At 35.0% G+C, this 17,261-nt stretch overlaps 2 protein-coding genes across 2 annotated transcripts; both read left to right on the top strand.

Moving 5' to 3' along the window:
• Positions 1-1,206: 1,206 nt before the first annotated feature.
• On the top strand, positions 1,207-4,940 carry ly97.3 (lymphocyte antigen 97, tandem duplicate 3). Its single transcript, XM_056445613.1, has 4 exons — positions 1,207-1,311; positions 1,567-1,630; positions 4,236-4,358; positions 4,475-4,940. The coding sequence occupies exons 2-4, from the start codon at positions 1,579-1,581 to the stop codon at positions 4,582-4,584; spliced, it is 285 nt and encodes a 94-aa protein (XP_056301588.1). The 5' UTR covers positions 1,207-1,311; positions 1,567-1,578; the 3' UTR covers positions 4,585-4,940.
• A 5,801-nt stretch (positions 4,941-10,741) lies between these two features.
• Positions 10,742-16,430, top strand: LOC130213817 (cytotoxin 7-like). Its single transcript, XM_056445601.1, has 4 exons — positions 10,742-10,770; positions 12,903-12,971; positions 13,555-13,674; positions 16,222-16,430. Exons 2-4 carry the CDS (start codon positions 12,920-12,922, stop codon positions 16,335-16,337), a joined length of 288 nt encoding a protein of 95 aa, XP_056301576.1. The 5' UTR covers positions 10,742-10,770; positions 12,903-12,919; the 3' UTR covers positions 16,338-16,430.
• The last annotated feature ends 831 nt before the right edge of the window (positions 16,431-17,261 follow it).

Raw genomic sequence — 17,261 nt, 5'->3', positions numbered from 1 at the left:
TCCATCCATCCATCCATCCATCCATCCATCCATCCATCCATCCATCCATCCATCTATCTATCTATCTATCTATCTATCTATCTATCTATCTATCTATCTATCTATCTATCTATCTATCTATCTATCTATCTATCTATCTATCTATCCTTGCCATCCATCCATCCATCCATCCATCTCCAATATTCATCTATAAGCAATATCACCACACAGGCTCAGGACTACATCGGCAAACCTTTGTGAAGTACCAAAATACATAACTACATCCACAAATGCCAGTTAAAGTTGTACTGTGCCAAAAGGAAGCTCTATGTTAACAGTGTCCAGAAGCGGCGTCAACTTCTCTGTGCTCGGAGGGATCTGGGAGGGACCATCAGACAGTAGAAACATGGACTGTGATCAGATGAATCAGTATTTCAGGCATTTTTTGGGAGAAATGGATGCCGTGTGCTCCAGAACAAAGCAGAAAAGGATCATCCAGACTGTTACCAGCAACAAGTCCAAAAGCCAGGGTCTGTCATGGTATTGGGTTGTATCAGTGCCCTTGGCAAAGGTAACTTGCACTTGTGATGGCACCATTAATACTGAAAAGTACATAGAGATTTTGGAGCACAATATGCTGCCTTCTTTTCCAAGGACGCCCAAGCATATTTCAACAAGACAATGCAAAACCAGATTCTGCACACGTTACAATGTCCTGGCTGAGGAGGAAGAGGATACAGGTACTTGACTGGCCTGTCTGCAGTCTGGACCTGTCTAAAATAGAGAATGTGTGGCGCATTTTGAAGCACAAAAGCTGCATACTGTTGCCCACCTTAAGACTTGTTTGCAGGTAGAATGGGACAAAATTACACCTGAAACACTTCATCACTTGGTATCTTCAGTACCGTCTTTTAAGTGTTGTGTAAAGGAATGGCAACTATCTATCTTAAATATGTCTCTATTTATCGATCTATCTATCTCTATCTGACTTCTTCTTGACCCCAGAAGAGAATCGACAGGAAGGAAATTGCAAACATTTCTACATGAAATCGCTGCAACACAACACACTGCAAACAGAAGACCTGCAAACACACACACACACACACAAACACACACACACATAGACACAAAGTTAAAAATTACTGCTTCATTTTCCTGTGTCAAGATCATTGATTCAGCTGGGTGTTTGACCAGGCTTGGTCTGTTTACAAAGAGAGAGAGAGAGAGAGAGAGAGAGAGAGAGATGATAAGAAACTGTAGGATAAAGGTGAGGCTTCATAAAGACTCAGACCGAAAGAGCAGCAGATTTATTCAATCCACTCGCATATAAAGGTGAGTTCATTTAATTCACGAGAATTACTTTTATGATACATAATAAAATATACAAATTGCATGCACAATAAAACGTAAGATAAAACTTTATTGATCTACTTTGGGAAGTTTTATGACAGCTGAGATCAGACTAATGGCTTGTTGTGGTCTGTTTACAATGCTTTGGTTTGGTTATGTGTTGCTGTTGTATTCATTCGATCTGTATAATCTTAAAATGAGATTATTGTCACCATTCTAATGTCAGTTCTTCTCCAGTTTGCTTTCAGAATGATGAAGTTTCTGGTTTTGGCTGTTGTTCTTATGCTGGCCGTGACCGGCGGTGAGTGTCATTATGGCTTTCCTGTCATAAAGCAGACCTATGATGCATTTAACCAATGCTCCGTGTGCTGAACTATACATGATAGCAATCAATGCTAAAGAACATAACAAATACAGTCATACTAAACTATTGCATGTTGAATTTGTCCAGATTTAGTATTTCTAGGGATGAGATTTTGGAAATTTCACTAAAGAATAGCAAAAACTGTTGAAGCTGCCAGAACAAAAGGTTTAATGATGATTTATACATGTGCATATGAATGTTAATAGCGATGCAATAGAATATATTAGTAAATTAGCTAATAAAATGTATTGCAGTAATGAGCTCACATCATCCAAACAACAGAATATTATTATTTATTACATATTTATTGCCACATCAGCAACTTATGGCTATTTCATGGCCAAATGGATATACATTAAAATATTACATGATAAAAACTAATTCGTATTATACTAAAAAAGTTACTTAGACAAATATAGAAAATATAAATAGATAATTATTTAAAGTTAAATATGATTTTTCAGTTCTATTTTTGATAAAAAAATGTAAAACTCCTCCTGGTGGTACGTTTTTAAAAATATCCATCAAAGTACTCTCCTTATACAAATGTTGTCTAATGGAATTTAAACTTCTACATTCCAACAAAATATGTTTGATGGTAAGAGCAGTCTGGCAGTAATTACATTTAGGTGATTCTTCGTTATTTAATAAGTATGAATGTGTCAACCTAGAATGTCCAATTCGACATCTGGTATAGAGCGTCTGATCATGCCTGGTCTCAAAATTATAATTTGCTAAATGTCTTTCATTTATTTTCGGGTTAATTCCATGTAATTTGTTGTTGATGCAGTTGTCATATTCTCTTTGCCATGTTTCGTTTATGTACAAATTGATGGTGAGTTTCAAGTCCTCAGGAGGAAAACAACAGAATATTAAGCTTAGAAGCAAATGTCAAGGTTCCAAAAAACTTTAACTAGACAATGTTTTAGGACTCAAAAAAAAAAAAAAAAAGATTAGAAAGGAAAATTATGAACACTGTACTGTATATCTGATATAATCTACACTGTAAAAATATCCATCAATTAGCAGCTTTTCTGCATTTTTTAATTCATGTTTGTATTTTCTCCCACTTATTTATGCTTTTGATTTGCTATATGGAACCTTGATCTTTCTTCCAACAACAAATCCAACAAATCCAGATTTATTCTCTGGGTTGATGTTGTATATTACTCTACACCCTGTAATAAACTGCCAGCACATGTTATTTTACAGATTTATTTCTCTTTATGTTGTTTCTTATACATTATATTATTTCAAACTACTAAAATGTTAATAAGTCACTTTGTTAAACTTTGCTGAACCTCAAAAGTCAACAGAGCAGAAATTAAGCTCCCATAATGCAATTCACAACTGTAAATAAGCAGAAAACACTGTGAATCATAAAAATACGGAAGATGTAGATGTTTTTACAGTGTATATACACATGAAATAATCTTCATTTTTGTGAATTTAAAATGTTTTTTCCCTCGTGCAGTTTTTGTCTGCTTTTTTGTGTGCTAAAATGCACATGAGAATAATCAACAGGCAGTATAATATTACAACACTGAATGTTTGTTTCTTGTTAAGATATAGAAAAATCTGTTTAAAACACAAACACAATACAAAAGATGTCAAAATATATGTGTTCATTAATTTCCTGTCATAAAACGGATGTCAGAAAACGTGGTGCACTGAAACCTTGCTGAAATATGAGTAAATATGAAAAATGCATCATTTTTAGTTCAATTCTTACACATTAGATTAGCGCACAGACAGATTTCATGCATTTTATGTACTGCATATTCATTTTCAGAAAATGTGCACAGGAGCATAGCAAAAACCAAACATCAAGAACAAAAGGTTTTCATGTGCATGGGTGTTTGATGACTGTGCATGTACAGTTGAAGTCAGAATTATTAGCCCCTCTGTGTATATATATATATACACTCTCCAGTTTCTGTTTAAAGGAGAGATTTTTTTCAACACATTTCTAAACATAATAGTTTAAATAACTCGTTTCTAATAACTGATTTATTTTATCTCCGCCATGATGACACAAGAAATTTTGTACAGTGGTGTAGTGGTTAGTGCATCGACACATGCACGCTGGTGCTCGTGGCGCCCCGAGTTCGATTCTGCCTCATGGTCCTATGCTCATCCTTCCCCTCGCTCTCTACTCCCCATGCTTTCCTGTCAATTCTCTGTATTTTCCTATCTAACGAAGGTAAAAACCCTCCAAAAAATTATTATAAAAAAAAAAAAGGCTTAACTAGGTTAATTAGGCAAGTGATTGTATAACGTTTGTTCTGTAGACAATTGCTTAAGGGGCAAATAATATTGACCTTAAAATGTATTTAAAAAATTAAAAACTACTTTCTTGCCGAAATAAAACAAATAAGACTTTTTAAGGAAGAAATCAAATTTATAGGAATTACTGTGAAAAATTCCTTACTCTGTTAAACATCATTTGGGAAATATTAGAAAAAGGCGAATATTAAAATATTGACATCCACTGTAAGCAAGAAGAGCGAGTGTGAATTGAAATACTCTGTGTGTGTTTAAGGCACAGCTCTGGACTGCATTCGTTGTGTCCCGAAAAAAGCCGGAGGTGCCTGTGAGGTCACGTCTGAAACCTGCCCGCCGGAGAAAAACGCCTGCGCTGCTGCCAAATTCAGCAGAAGCCCGTGTGAGTGTCCATTATTCGAACAAATCACCCCAAATCAGCGTTTTAGGCAATGCATGTGACATAAAATTAATATGAAAGACAGTTAAGTGCTTGTTTTCTGATTTGCTTTGAAACAGTTGGTCACTTCCAGAAGTGCATGGCCATGTCGGACTGTGAGATGCAGAAACGCAACTCTTACATCAACATCAAGTGCTGCCAGAAGGATTTCTGCAATACCTTCGACTGATCTGCAGATCTTCTAATATAATAGATTACATGCTACTATGTACATGTTTTCAAACTTAAACTTAAAGAAATGACTATTTTTTACAGTCTGATCTCAAGAGGAAACGTACCTATTTTATGTTTTGTCGGTTTAGTGAATAATTCGTACAAATTCATAGGTAAATGACAATTTAGGATTTTTTTAAAGGAGTCATGACAGCAAATCCTACCCCTAAACCCAAACATCACTGGGGAATGAGCAAATCATACTAAAATGTATTAATGAGTTCATATAAAAATTCATACGAATTAGCCACTAAATCAAAATGTTATCAAATGGCGTGAGATAATGTTGAAATAAACATTCTGTTTTCAAAGCATCTGTGTTTGGTGAAGTCTTTCACTTTACATGCATTCTTATTCACACAAACATGTTTATACACAGTTGAAGTCAGAATTATTAGCCCCCCTTTGATTCTTTTTCTTGTTTAATATTTCTCAAATTATGTTTAACAGAGCAAAGAAATTTTCACAGTATTTCTGATAATATTTTTTCTTCTGGAGAAAGTCTTATTTGTTTTATTTCGGCTAGAATAAAAGCAGTTCTTAATTTTTAAAATCCATTTTATGGTCAAAATTATTAGCCCCTTTAAGCTATATATTTTTTTGATAGTCTATAGAACAAACCATCATTAAACACTAACTTGCCTAATAACTCTATCCTGCCTAGTTAACCTAATTAACCTAGTTAAGCCTTTAAATGTCACTTTAAGCTGTATAGAAATGTCTTGAAAAATATCTAGTCAAATGCGGGGTAATAATTCTGACTTCAACTGTATATCATTAAAGGGGAATGAAACTCCCCTCTTTCGGTCTACCTCAGAATTTTTTCCAAAAAAAGATAATTGAACAATATTTTGAGTGTGTTTTTGTGCTGACTTTGGTAGTTGGTAAATTAATAAAAAACTCCTTTTCATACTTCAGCCTCCACATCAAAGTTTCTGAAAGCAAAGAAGGTCAAGGTGCTCCAGGATTGGCCAGCCCAGTCACCAGACATGAACATTATTGAGCATGTCTGGGGTTATATGAAGGAGGAGGCATTGAAGATGAATCCAAAGAATCTTGATGAACTCTGAGAGTCCTGCAAGAACGCTTTCTTTGCCATTCCAGATGACTTTATTAATGAGTGATTTGAGTCATTGCAGAGATGTATGGATGCAGTCCTCAAAGCTCATGGGAGACAGACACAATATTCATTCTTTTTCCACTGCAGCATGACTTTATATTCTATACTGGACATTATTTCTGTTAAGTGACAAGCTTTTATGTAAGCAAAGTCAGATCTTACTGTCCTAATGTTAAGGCATGATCATATTTTATTTTGGTCAAATAAACATAATCTAGAGGCCTTTGCCTTTCATATAAGCCACTTCCTAAAGCTGTTCCTAAATCTTGGACAGGTGACAAGACTTTTGTCAGGTAGTGTAAGTAAAATCACCAGTTTTTAAACATTGTGGATCTTTCAGATGATTCATTCAAAACACCTGATTTATTTAGAAATGAAGCAAGGTACCGTTTTGATCAATGGATTTACCAACACAATCTCACGCCAATTCGTAACTTTTTGCTTTAGTGAAATGAAGTGGCTAATTCGTATCAATTCATATGATCTAATTCGTACAATTTAGGCCGATTTTCTCATCACCCAATGACGGTTGGCTTTAGGGGTGGGGTTGGGTGCCACACCTCCTTCTTAAAATCATACATTTTCGTACAACTGAACTCGTACAAATTCGTATTAGCCACTAAACTGACAAAACGTAAAATACTTACGTTTTCTCGTGCGATCAGGTTGGATTGACTGGAGCTATTTTCATTGATGAAACTGAAATAAAATTGCAAGTCCCTTAATATCAACTTTTTGATTGTAAAAACACTGCATATAATCAGTATCACGTTTGTGATTGTGTTAAGAAAACTGCACTCTTGCTTGTGTAAAGTTTCTTAAACAGTTCTTAAATATTCTGTCATTCATTCATTTATTCAATCATTAATATTCCCTCAGCTTAGTCCATTATTTATCAGGGGTTGCCACAGCGGAATGAACCGCCAACTTATCCAGCATATGTTTTACACACCGGATGCCCTTCCAGCTGCAACCCAGTACTGGGAAACACCCATACACTCTCACATACACATATACATTCATTTACTATGGACAATTTAGTATCAATTCCCCTATAGCGCATGTGTTTGGACTGTGGGGGAAATCGGAACACCCAGAGGAAACCCACACCAACACGGGGAGAACATGCAAACTCCACACAGAAATGCCAACTGGCCCTGATGGGGCTCAAACTAGCGAACTTCTTGCTGTGAGGTGATAGGGCCAACCACTGAGCCACCGTGCTGCCTTCACAAACTTGTTTTGTATTACTTTCTTCTATTTTGAAAGCTGAAGACCAGTAACCATTGACTTCCATATTATTAGATTCTCTACTATGGAAGTCAATGGTTACTAGTTTCAAATTATATTCTTTAGTGTTAAACAGAAATAAAGAAACTTATAAAAGTTTGGAACCACTTGAGGATTAATAAATATAATTTTTGGGTGAACTATCCCTTTAACAACAGCATGAAGTCATCATAGTCATTTTAAAAGCATTCTGAGTCTTCATCACACAGTCAGCGCTTTTAGACTCTAAAAACATGTATGTATTTGCAAAGTCAGTTTGCACGTTGTTAAATATTAACAATCTTTTGTTTGGCAGTCATATGTACAGTAGATCAAATGATCAGATGACTAATGGACGGTTATTTCATCTTTTCGGCTTGTTAAATAAGTTGGGCAGAACTAAATTCAACAAGCAGTACAGCCTTGTGCACACATGTACCTTGAACCCAAAATAAACAGATATTCATTCACATTTACAGGAACATTGCAACTTCAAATGTCCACATATTTCACCAGACTTCTTAAAGACATAATATATATCAGTCACAGACCCAGTGTTCATCACGTTTCTCAAGTTCGTTTTACACAATAATCAACTTTCCTGTCACGCTCTCATGTTCCACAGGGGTTACAAAACCAAAACATCAGTCATTTGCTCATAAACAGTGTTTCGCAAGCAATTTTTATACCTTTGAACTAATGTTTTTCTAGAGTTTAGATTTTTAAAGGTGTAATTCTATAATAAAAGATGAAATATTAAAAGAAAAGGATATTTAATAAAAATCTATTATTATAAAAAAAAAAAAACTTGTTTAAGGGCGGCACGGTGGCTCAGTGGTTAGCACTGTCGCCTCACAGCAAGAAGGTTGCTGATTCGAGTCCCGGCTGGGCCAGTTGGGATTTCCATGTGGAGTTTGCATGTTCTCCCTGTGTTGGCGTGGGTTTCCTCCGGGTCCTCCGGTTTCCCCCACAGACCAAACACAGGCAGTATAGGTGAACTGGATAAGCTAAATTAGATGCGGTGTATGAGTGTGTGTGTGAATGTGAGAGTGCATGGGTGTTTCCTAGTACTAGGTTGCAGCTGGAAGGGCCTCCACTGCAAAAAACATATGCTGAATAAGTTGACAGTTCATTCCGCTGTGGCGACCCCTTATAAACAAGGAACAAAGCTGAAGGAAAATGAACAAATGAAGTTTTAATTCTTTTTTTTTTCTGAATATTTCTCAAGTGATCTTTAACAGAGCAAGAACATTTTTCCTGAGTATTTCCTAGTATATTTTCCATAATATATTTACTTTTTTCTTTTAGTTTGGATGTATATACACAAACAAATATATATATAAATATATATATATATATATTTATAAATATATATATATATAAATATATATATATATATTTATATAAATATATAAATATATATATATATATTTATTCTGGTTGGTTCTTGAATCTGTAAAGTAAAGTAAATAATATTACTGTTGAATGTCTGATAATAAAAATGTCAGATAATACAATACTCTAGTTAACTGTATGTATTTGTTCAGTACTCAGTATTGGCCGATACCCTCAGCTCAGGTATTGCAATCGGTATCAGGAAAAGGATGTTACGATTTCCTTTTTCCTATTTAAAATAAGTTTTTGGGGACAACTTAATTGTTTTAAGTTCAGTCCACTTCATTCATTCATTTTCCTTCACCTTAGTCCCTTTATTCATCAGGGGTTGCCAGATTGGAATGAACCGCCAAATTATCCAAGTTTTACACAGCGGATGCACTTCCAGCTGCAACCCAGAACTGGGAAACACCCATACACTCTCATTCACACTCATACACTACGTGGGGTTTATTCATAAACTAATTTCGAGAGGATCACGTGCTTATGATTTATCACAGCCGGTCACGTATTAAGCTAATCAGTATCATCCAATCATACGAGCCATAAGCTACTATAAATAACCACAGTCTTCAGTCCACTGTATCTTCGTTTGGAAGAAACCCCCCTTCCTCCCCATTCTCCTCCTTCACTATAGATTGGGCGGCACGGAGGCCCAGTGGTTAGCACTGTTAGCCCCACATCAAGAACACTGCCAGCCCTGGTCCTGCCAGGTCGGTAGGTGTTTCTGTAAGGAGTTCGTATATTCTCCCCGTGTCCGCGTGGGTTTTCCCCGGGTTCTCCGGTTTCCTCCCACCATCCGAATATATACATCATGCATAACAATCAAGCATTTGTCTAGCCCCCTTTTTTCCTCACGTGTTCCCTTAGCTACTGCAGACGGGGAGTTCTGAGATCCACCGAGCTCAGGCTCCCCTCTCGCTCTGCAAACGGGAGGAAGCCCCGGGCCCTTGAGCTCGGGGCTCTCTCCCGGGACAGCATGCCAAACAAGCTTTTGATGAATCATCAGCTAAGTGTGAACTCTTGAAGGCCAATTTAGTTTATTCAATCAACCTAAAGAGTGTATTTGGACTGTGGGGGAAACCGGAGCATCCAGAGGAAACCCACGCCAATTCGGGATGAACATGCAGAAATGCTATGCTGTAAGAAATGCTGCTGTAACCTTCTTGCTGTGAGGTGTACGTGCTAACCAATGAGCCACTGTGCCACCCCTTCAGTCCACTTATATTTGTAAATAACAATTAAGTTAACTTAACCGATTTGTGTTGGACAACATGAAGGAATTTCATGGAACCCTGCATTTTTTACAGTGTTTAAGAGCTGGAAAGAAATATTAAATACAGCATATGTATCAAATTTTTTTTTACCATAGCTATTTTTTGTCATATAATATATTGCTTCAAAATATACTGCGATAAATGATATTATTGTAATTTTAAGACCATTTTATGCCACTTATTATATAATGCCAGAATGACAATATAATCATCACAATGCAAGTGCACTCTTCTAGAGAACACATCATATTTTATTCTTAAGAATATTTCATTTAATTAAAGTCATTTTAATAAATAGACATTGAATGTGAAAACACATATCCTTATTAAATAATAATAAATGTTAAAAAAAAAGTGTGATGTAAAAAGTAACAGAGGCTGTGATATCTGCTGCCAGATCTGTTTTCTGTTGTCAGACACCCACATGAAAATATACTATAGTAACTTAAAGTAAATACTATAGTAATTTTTTTTATTCAGAGATGTTGCACAATCAGCTAAATGTTGCTAGAATTGGTTATGTATGGGCGATACATATTGCATCACCAAAAATGATTGAGGTCATGTCCATGTGTTGTGCGATAAGTCCATACATTGATTATTGTGACAGGCCTAGAAACAGTAAAAAGTATCTGCTTAAAGTCCAATGAAGATGACATTTATAAAAAGTTTCCTCTATAAACCTGCGATATGTTGAAATCTGGTTAAGACTGATTAATCGTAATAAACATGAGCCACAACAGGATCTTGCACAAGCTCACGGTACAGTCAGTCCAGATGAACAGGAGTACACACTGAGCAAACACACATTTAACACAACAAACACGCTCCAAACGCTTCTGAAATTCCTGAATGAAGTGATGTGCTCCAGAGTTCACGACAAGTATATAAAAGACACACATAGACGCTTATGAACTGAAAATACTCTCAATACTTCATCATCAGGAGGTAAGTGTTCGCTTTATACAGCAATCTCACACATGCATGACGGTATTAGAGGTTGAGACTTTACAATAAGTTGTTGTATAAGGCTGAAGAGATTTACTCTGCCTGGATTTGATTTATCCCGCTCATTACACAGGTATTTGCCTTAAAATATAAAAATTAGATACAAAGTATTGTTCTGAGTTAAAATAGTTCATTAAAACTTTAATTAAAAGCAAAGCTGACAGAAACGAAAATGGCTGAATTGAGCGTAAACAAACTTACGCATTGTTCTGTCACAAGATGGCGCCAAAAAGTCAAAAAGAGCGGCGAGACAGACAAGCAAATAAACAAATAATTGTTTTTATTTATTTATTTATTTATTTTCGTTTTAATGCCATATAAGCAGCATAAATATATTAATGGCAAAACCTATACTAAATATAGAATATATAACATGTAATCATATTGGTTTCTTAAAAAAAAACATTCATTATACAAAAGACATACAACTCTGAAAAGAGTCACAAACCATCCTTTAGTTTGATTAATGATAAATATCCTAAAATTCCTCCGGAAGACACCTTTTTAAACACTTCCCTTAAAACAATTCTCTATTTTCATTTAAAAATACACATTCTATTGAAATATGTTATCCTGAAAATATTCTAACGCAAGTCACAAATAGGTTTATCTTCCCCTTTCAATAAATATAAGTGTGTCTTGAGTGGCTAATTCTACATTTACAACATGTCTATTCTCAAAACGGGAATTATTTCTTTCATTTACAAATGGATTCACTTCATACAATTTGTTGTCACATTCATCCCATTCCATTTGCCACTAATTCTCATTAATATACAGATTTAAAGCAGGTTTCAAGCAAATAAATATGGATGTGAACGTTTTCACTGATGGTCAAGATGACTTGAAGTACCTGGATGTGCCTCTTTTATTAGTTTCAGTGGTTGTTATCTAGGAATAAAATACTTTGGAATGTTGTGAATGACCAATCAGAATCAAGCATTCCAGAAAGCCTTGCAATGACCCTGGACTACAAAACCAGTCTAATGTTGCACGAACGGCAAAATAATTGATTATTGATTTTTCTTTTATGCCAAAATTCAATATGATATTAAGTAAAGGTCATGTCCCATGAAGATATTATATTCCTACTGTAAATGCACTGAAAAAAGAATTATTCAAAGATGATTCCTTCGATTTACTAATTTGTTTTTAAGTTACGGGTTTTAAACAATTTATTTGGGCGAAATTTAAACTAACAAATTAAATTGAACATTACTAAATTTAATTTGTTTCTTTAAATTCAACATATTCAAATTGTTTGCAACAATTTAGCAGATTTAGTTTTCTTCAGTGTAGATATAAAAAAACACAAGGTTTAATTAGTTGACTTAACTTATACAACTTTTAAAATGATTTTCTCAGTGTTCAGATTTATATATTTTTTTAGAAACCTCAGATTCCAGAAAAAAGTTTTTATTTGGCCAAAGATTGTCCAAACCATACATCTTTGCAAAGCTTATCGAAGCCGCAGTCACGCTGGACTTTTCTCCCAATAGACTTCCATTCATGCGAATGCATCAGACCGGAAACCTAAACTCATGCGACAAGTTTCGCAGTTTGAGCAGTTCAAGCCTGGTGAACTCTGACCTGCGAAATTACAGCACTTGACTGCATGAGACCAATCGAAGATCAAACCATGACATTTCTGAACAGAAATCTAAAATATAGACCAAATCGCTCGCTTTTTTAAATGTCTAATCATCTTGTTTAATCTTATCGCAGCATGTACGACAGAATTTCGCAAGCTCAAACTCAGTGTGACCACGGCATTATTCATATGTATCTCAATTTAAAAACTTATGAGGTTTTGTGGTGACAAATCATAATGTTCAGCACAGACTACTTAAATCAAAAGTGAGTTCATAAAGGTTCAGAGCTCACGTAAATTATGAACAGCTGTAATTCTTGAATTAATTAATGATAAAGTAGATTAATGTTATTAATATTAAGCTATGTTGCAATAATTGATGCTTATTTAACCTGGTAGCTGATAGAAATCAGCTTATTAATTTTGAGTTCATAATTTATTATATTATGTATTTGGAAAGAATAAATAATGTGATTCTACAAATTAATTTTACCTTGTAGATTTATTTTTTAAGTCTAATCATTCAGTCTGATTAGTTTTTTCTTCTTCTAAACAACAGCTTTTGACCATATGCACTTTAAATGATGATTATTCATTGAAATTCATTTTTTCAGCTCTGCTCAACAGAATAATGAAGACTTTACTGTTTACCTCTGCTGTTGTTCTTCTGGTGTTGAACTACGGTGAGTTTACAGCAGCTGATTCCAACCTAAAATGTGCCATATTTACTTTCTCATGACATGCTCTTCACTTTGTTCAAAACACAATAATCTTTTAGTTTAGTTTTTGGCCTCATTACTTGTTTTTGTACGTTCTATTAATATGTGGGATACTGTTTCTGGAAGACTGCTTTCCTGTGTTAAACAAACACCGATTAAGTGACCAATTCACTTGTCAATTCACTTGTCAAGTGACGGAATCTTGTCATAATTACATCCTTTCTCTTGTTCTTCAAATATATTCTTACCATCCCAACATTTCTTTGAATCCCATACAAATGCCTTCCCTTTACTTTGCCCCATGTGTTCTGCCTCCTCATCGTTGTCAGACATCATACAGTTCCAGTTCCCCATCAAAATCAAAAGCAGAAATCAAATTAAAGTAAATGTTTTTTATGATAAGTCTTTTAGTGCACTTTAGGTTCCCTTTAAGCTAGTGTGCTCCAAAACAATGACAAAACTCACAAATAAGCATATAAGCATTCAAAACGTAGGGTCTCACTTAGTATTTGTGATGTCACATGTGTTGTTTTTGTGTGTGTTACAGGATCGGCGCTGAAATGCCACCACTGTGTTCCTCAGTCTGGAACTCGCTGCGCGGCTTCCCAAGAGACCTGTGGATTCGGGAATGACGCCTGCATCGCCGCCAGATTCAACTTCCCTCCCTGTGAGTTTCACATTACTGTCAGTTCATGATGGGAAATACATAAAAATGTCATTCTACAAATATTAAAGAACGAGCAGGTATGTTCAAAAATAAAAATATGGAAATCTGACTCTGAAAAAAACAGGAACAAAATAGGAAATAATTTTGTTTACAGCGTTACAAATTCTTTTATCATTTATATTTTGTTTATCTTGTACTAAATTAACAATAAATAACTGAAAAAATACACTATAATAAACATTTAAAGTATGTGTGAAATCAAAATGTAAAATGCTTATTTTGCTACAGTAGCACACGTTATTAGGCTATTCTTTAGGGGAACAATTAATGTTTTGGTAATCAAAGGTTAAAAAGTCAAGTAAGTTATCATAAGACAAGCTCATTAAATTACATTATTCTTTAAAGGGAACATAGTTTACCTCTTTTTTATGATTTAATATTAATATTATGCTTCTTCTGAGTGTGCCAGTTTAGGTTCAGTTTAAAACACAATTCAGATTTTTTTACTATAATGTGTTAAAAAGTGTCATGTTGGGGGCGTGTCCACAGTTCGCTGATTTATGGGTGTGTTGCTTCACATGTAAATTAGTTTCGGCTTCCCGCCAACGTAACAAGGGGGCGGGGCCATGAGCTCACCCACTCTGTGTTTGCAACAGACAGGCAGACGGAGAAGGAGAGAGAACGGATCACCATTCAGTCGTACATGTACGACTCTGACACAGACCAAGCAGAGAGTACAAAATCATTTGTGTCTTTGTACAGTTTTACAGCCAACTGTGTGCTAGTTTCAAGTGCCGAGCTTGTACACAGAAACTAATAACCACGCACACTGAATTAACTTTGACCGAGGCACCGGATGCGCCGCTCGAAGCCGCGACATGGCACACCAGACACTCTCTGTGGCGCACCAGAAACATGGAGTGTCCCGAATCATCACGCCACGCATTTTTGAATTCTAAACATAGGTTTCTGCAGCGGTCTGCGGTGCCCAGCTGTCGACTTTAGTGTAGCCTGATAGAAACCTATGTTTAGAATTCTGAAACACATGCTAGTTAAGATCACAGGGAGACGTTGACATTTGGTTGATTTTAGGTTGGACGTTGGACACTGACGTCAACCCAATTTTCATTTGCAAACAAGATGCACTACCCCACGACATTAGGGTACAATGTCAGTCTGACTTCATGTTGACGTCCTGTGCCTGCTGGAAAGCTACATTCTAAAAAAATGATTTGGCAAAAAGTAATGTCAGCAAATGTTTTTGTTAGTTTACAAATCAAAACCACCCCCTTACTGTTCGCTATGAGAAAATGATGCACAAAAAGAACCCCCCCCCCCCCCCTACTCAATATTGATTTGCGGTTAGACGTATACTGAAATAAAAGAGAGACAAACAGATAGACAGACAGATTGACGGACGGATGGACGGATGGATGGACGGATGGATGGATGGATGGATGGATGGATGGATGGATGGATGGATGGATGGACGGCAAAGGTCGATAGATAGATCTACTCAATATTGATTTGCGGTTAGACGTACTTAAAATTAAAAGACAGACAGACAGACAGACAGACAGACAGACAGACAGACAGACAGACAGACAGACAGACAGACAGACAGACAGACAGACAGACAGACAGACAGATAGATAGATAGATAGATAGATAGATAGATAGATAGATAGATAGATAGACAAACAGAGACAGCTTTACCGTGTTTTGTATTGTTTGTTTCCATTTACTTTTATTGAACGTATTAAAATAAAAATAAAAAACAAAACACAGTAAGAATGTGGTGTTAAAGTGAAGATTATTAGAGTAACCACGGGAATTTGTGCAGAAAAAAAACTAATTCACTTAGCAAAAACACAAAATTATGACAAATTATTCAACTAAACTGCATCCGCTGTGTAAAACATATGCCAGAGTAGTTGGCGGTTCATTCCGCTGTGGCAACCCCTGATAAATAAAGGACTAAGTCGCAGGAAAATCAATGAATTAATTTGCGCAAAAAAAAATCTATTCACTTTGCAAATACACAAAATTATAACAAATTATGCCACTAAAATGCATCCGCTGCGTAAAACCATACGCCAGAGTATGGTTATAAAACCATATGCCAGAGTAGTTTGTGGTTCATTCCGCTGTGGCGACTCCTGCTAAATAAGAGACTAAGCCGAAGGAAAATGAATGAATGAATTTGCACAGAAAAAAAACTATTCACTTTGCAAAAACACAAAATGATAAATTCTAAAATGCATCCTCTGCGTAAAACATATGCCTGAGTAGTTAGTGGTTCATTCCACTGTGGCAACCCCTGATAAATCAGGAACTAAGCCGAAGGAAAATTAATGAATGAATGAAACTAATATGGAAAACTCACAAAAAATTAAACTTTCACAATAAAATTTCTCAATTAAATTTCACTGATCAAAATGAAGCAGCCATAATGTGATTCTATGCTATGTGTTATCCAAAAATAAATGCTGTATTGAGTTTAAGATGAAATCCAAATGTGATGTGTGTGTTTGTGTGTGTGTGTAGTCATGGGCTTCCGCAGGTGTGGCAGAATGACTGAGTGTCTGATCCCCCAGAGTAACACCGCCATGAAAATCAAATGCTGCCAGTCTGATCTCTGCAATAACGTCATCATCATTTAGTTTCTCTACTGTCTGATCATATTCACAATCATAGAGACGTTCAAACAGGCTTCACTGTCTCTGTTATTTATAAAGTTTGTCCAACAATAAATATCATGCTTTACAATAAGAGTTGTTATTGTCTGGGATTTATTTAAATATTCACTGCTTCCCACACTTTTTATCCTGACCATAATTTAATAACCAAATTCAATGTTTTACATTAAATCAATATAAATATATAGTCAATATCTTTATATTCCTCAATATTCATCTGGATAATTTTAGGTTACACTATACACACACCCACACTCACATATACTGTTTATGAATAATAAATAATTAAATAAATAAATACAATTTTATTTTTATTATTAATTATATAATTATTGATAACATACAACAACATATTTTAACATTTATAACAGTTTTCATTTGACTTACATTCATTTTTATTATTGTTATTATTATTATTATTGCTACATTTGGTAAGCATTTGATAAGCATGCATTTTGATATATTCACACTTGATGATGTACATTATAATATAATATAATATAATATAATATAATATAATATAATATAATATAATATAATATAATATAATATATAAAAGCAAAAATTCTAAAACAATAGTAAAAGTAAAACATATAAAACATCACAAAAAGACATATATATCCTGCTATTTTTGATACAAAAATTGCTATTTGTTAGCCTTTAGCCACACTTTAACCCATAATCAACTGATATACAGATGAAGCCAGAATTATTAGCCCCCCTTTTGAATTTTCTTTTTTTAAATATTTCCCAAATGATGTTTAACAGAGCAAGGAAATTTTCACAGTATATCTGATAATATTTTTTCTTCTGGAGAAAGTCTTGTTTGTTTTATTTCGGCTAGAATAAAAGCAGTTCTTAATTTTTTGAAAGCCATTTTAAGGTCAA

Source organism: Danio aesculapii, chromosome 2, assembly GCF_903798145.1.
Source record: "Danio aesculapii chromosome 2, fDanAes4.1, whole genome shotgun sequence".
NCBI classification, from domain to species: Eukaryota; Metazoa; Chordata; class Actinopteri; order Cypriniformes; family Danionidae; genus Danio; species Danio aesculapii.
The sequence above is the reverse complement of the archived record's forward strand: the minus strand, read 5'-3'. Positions and strand labels throughout refer to the sequence as shown.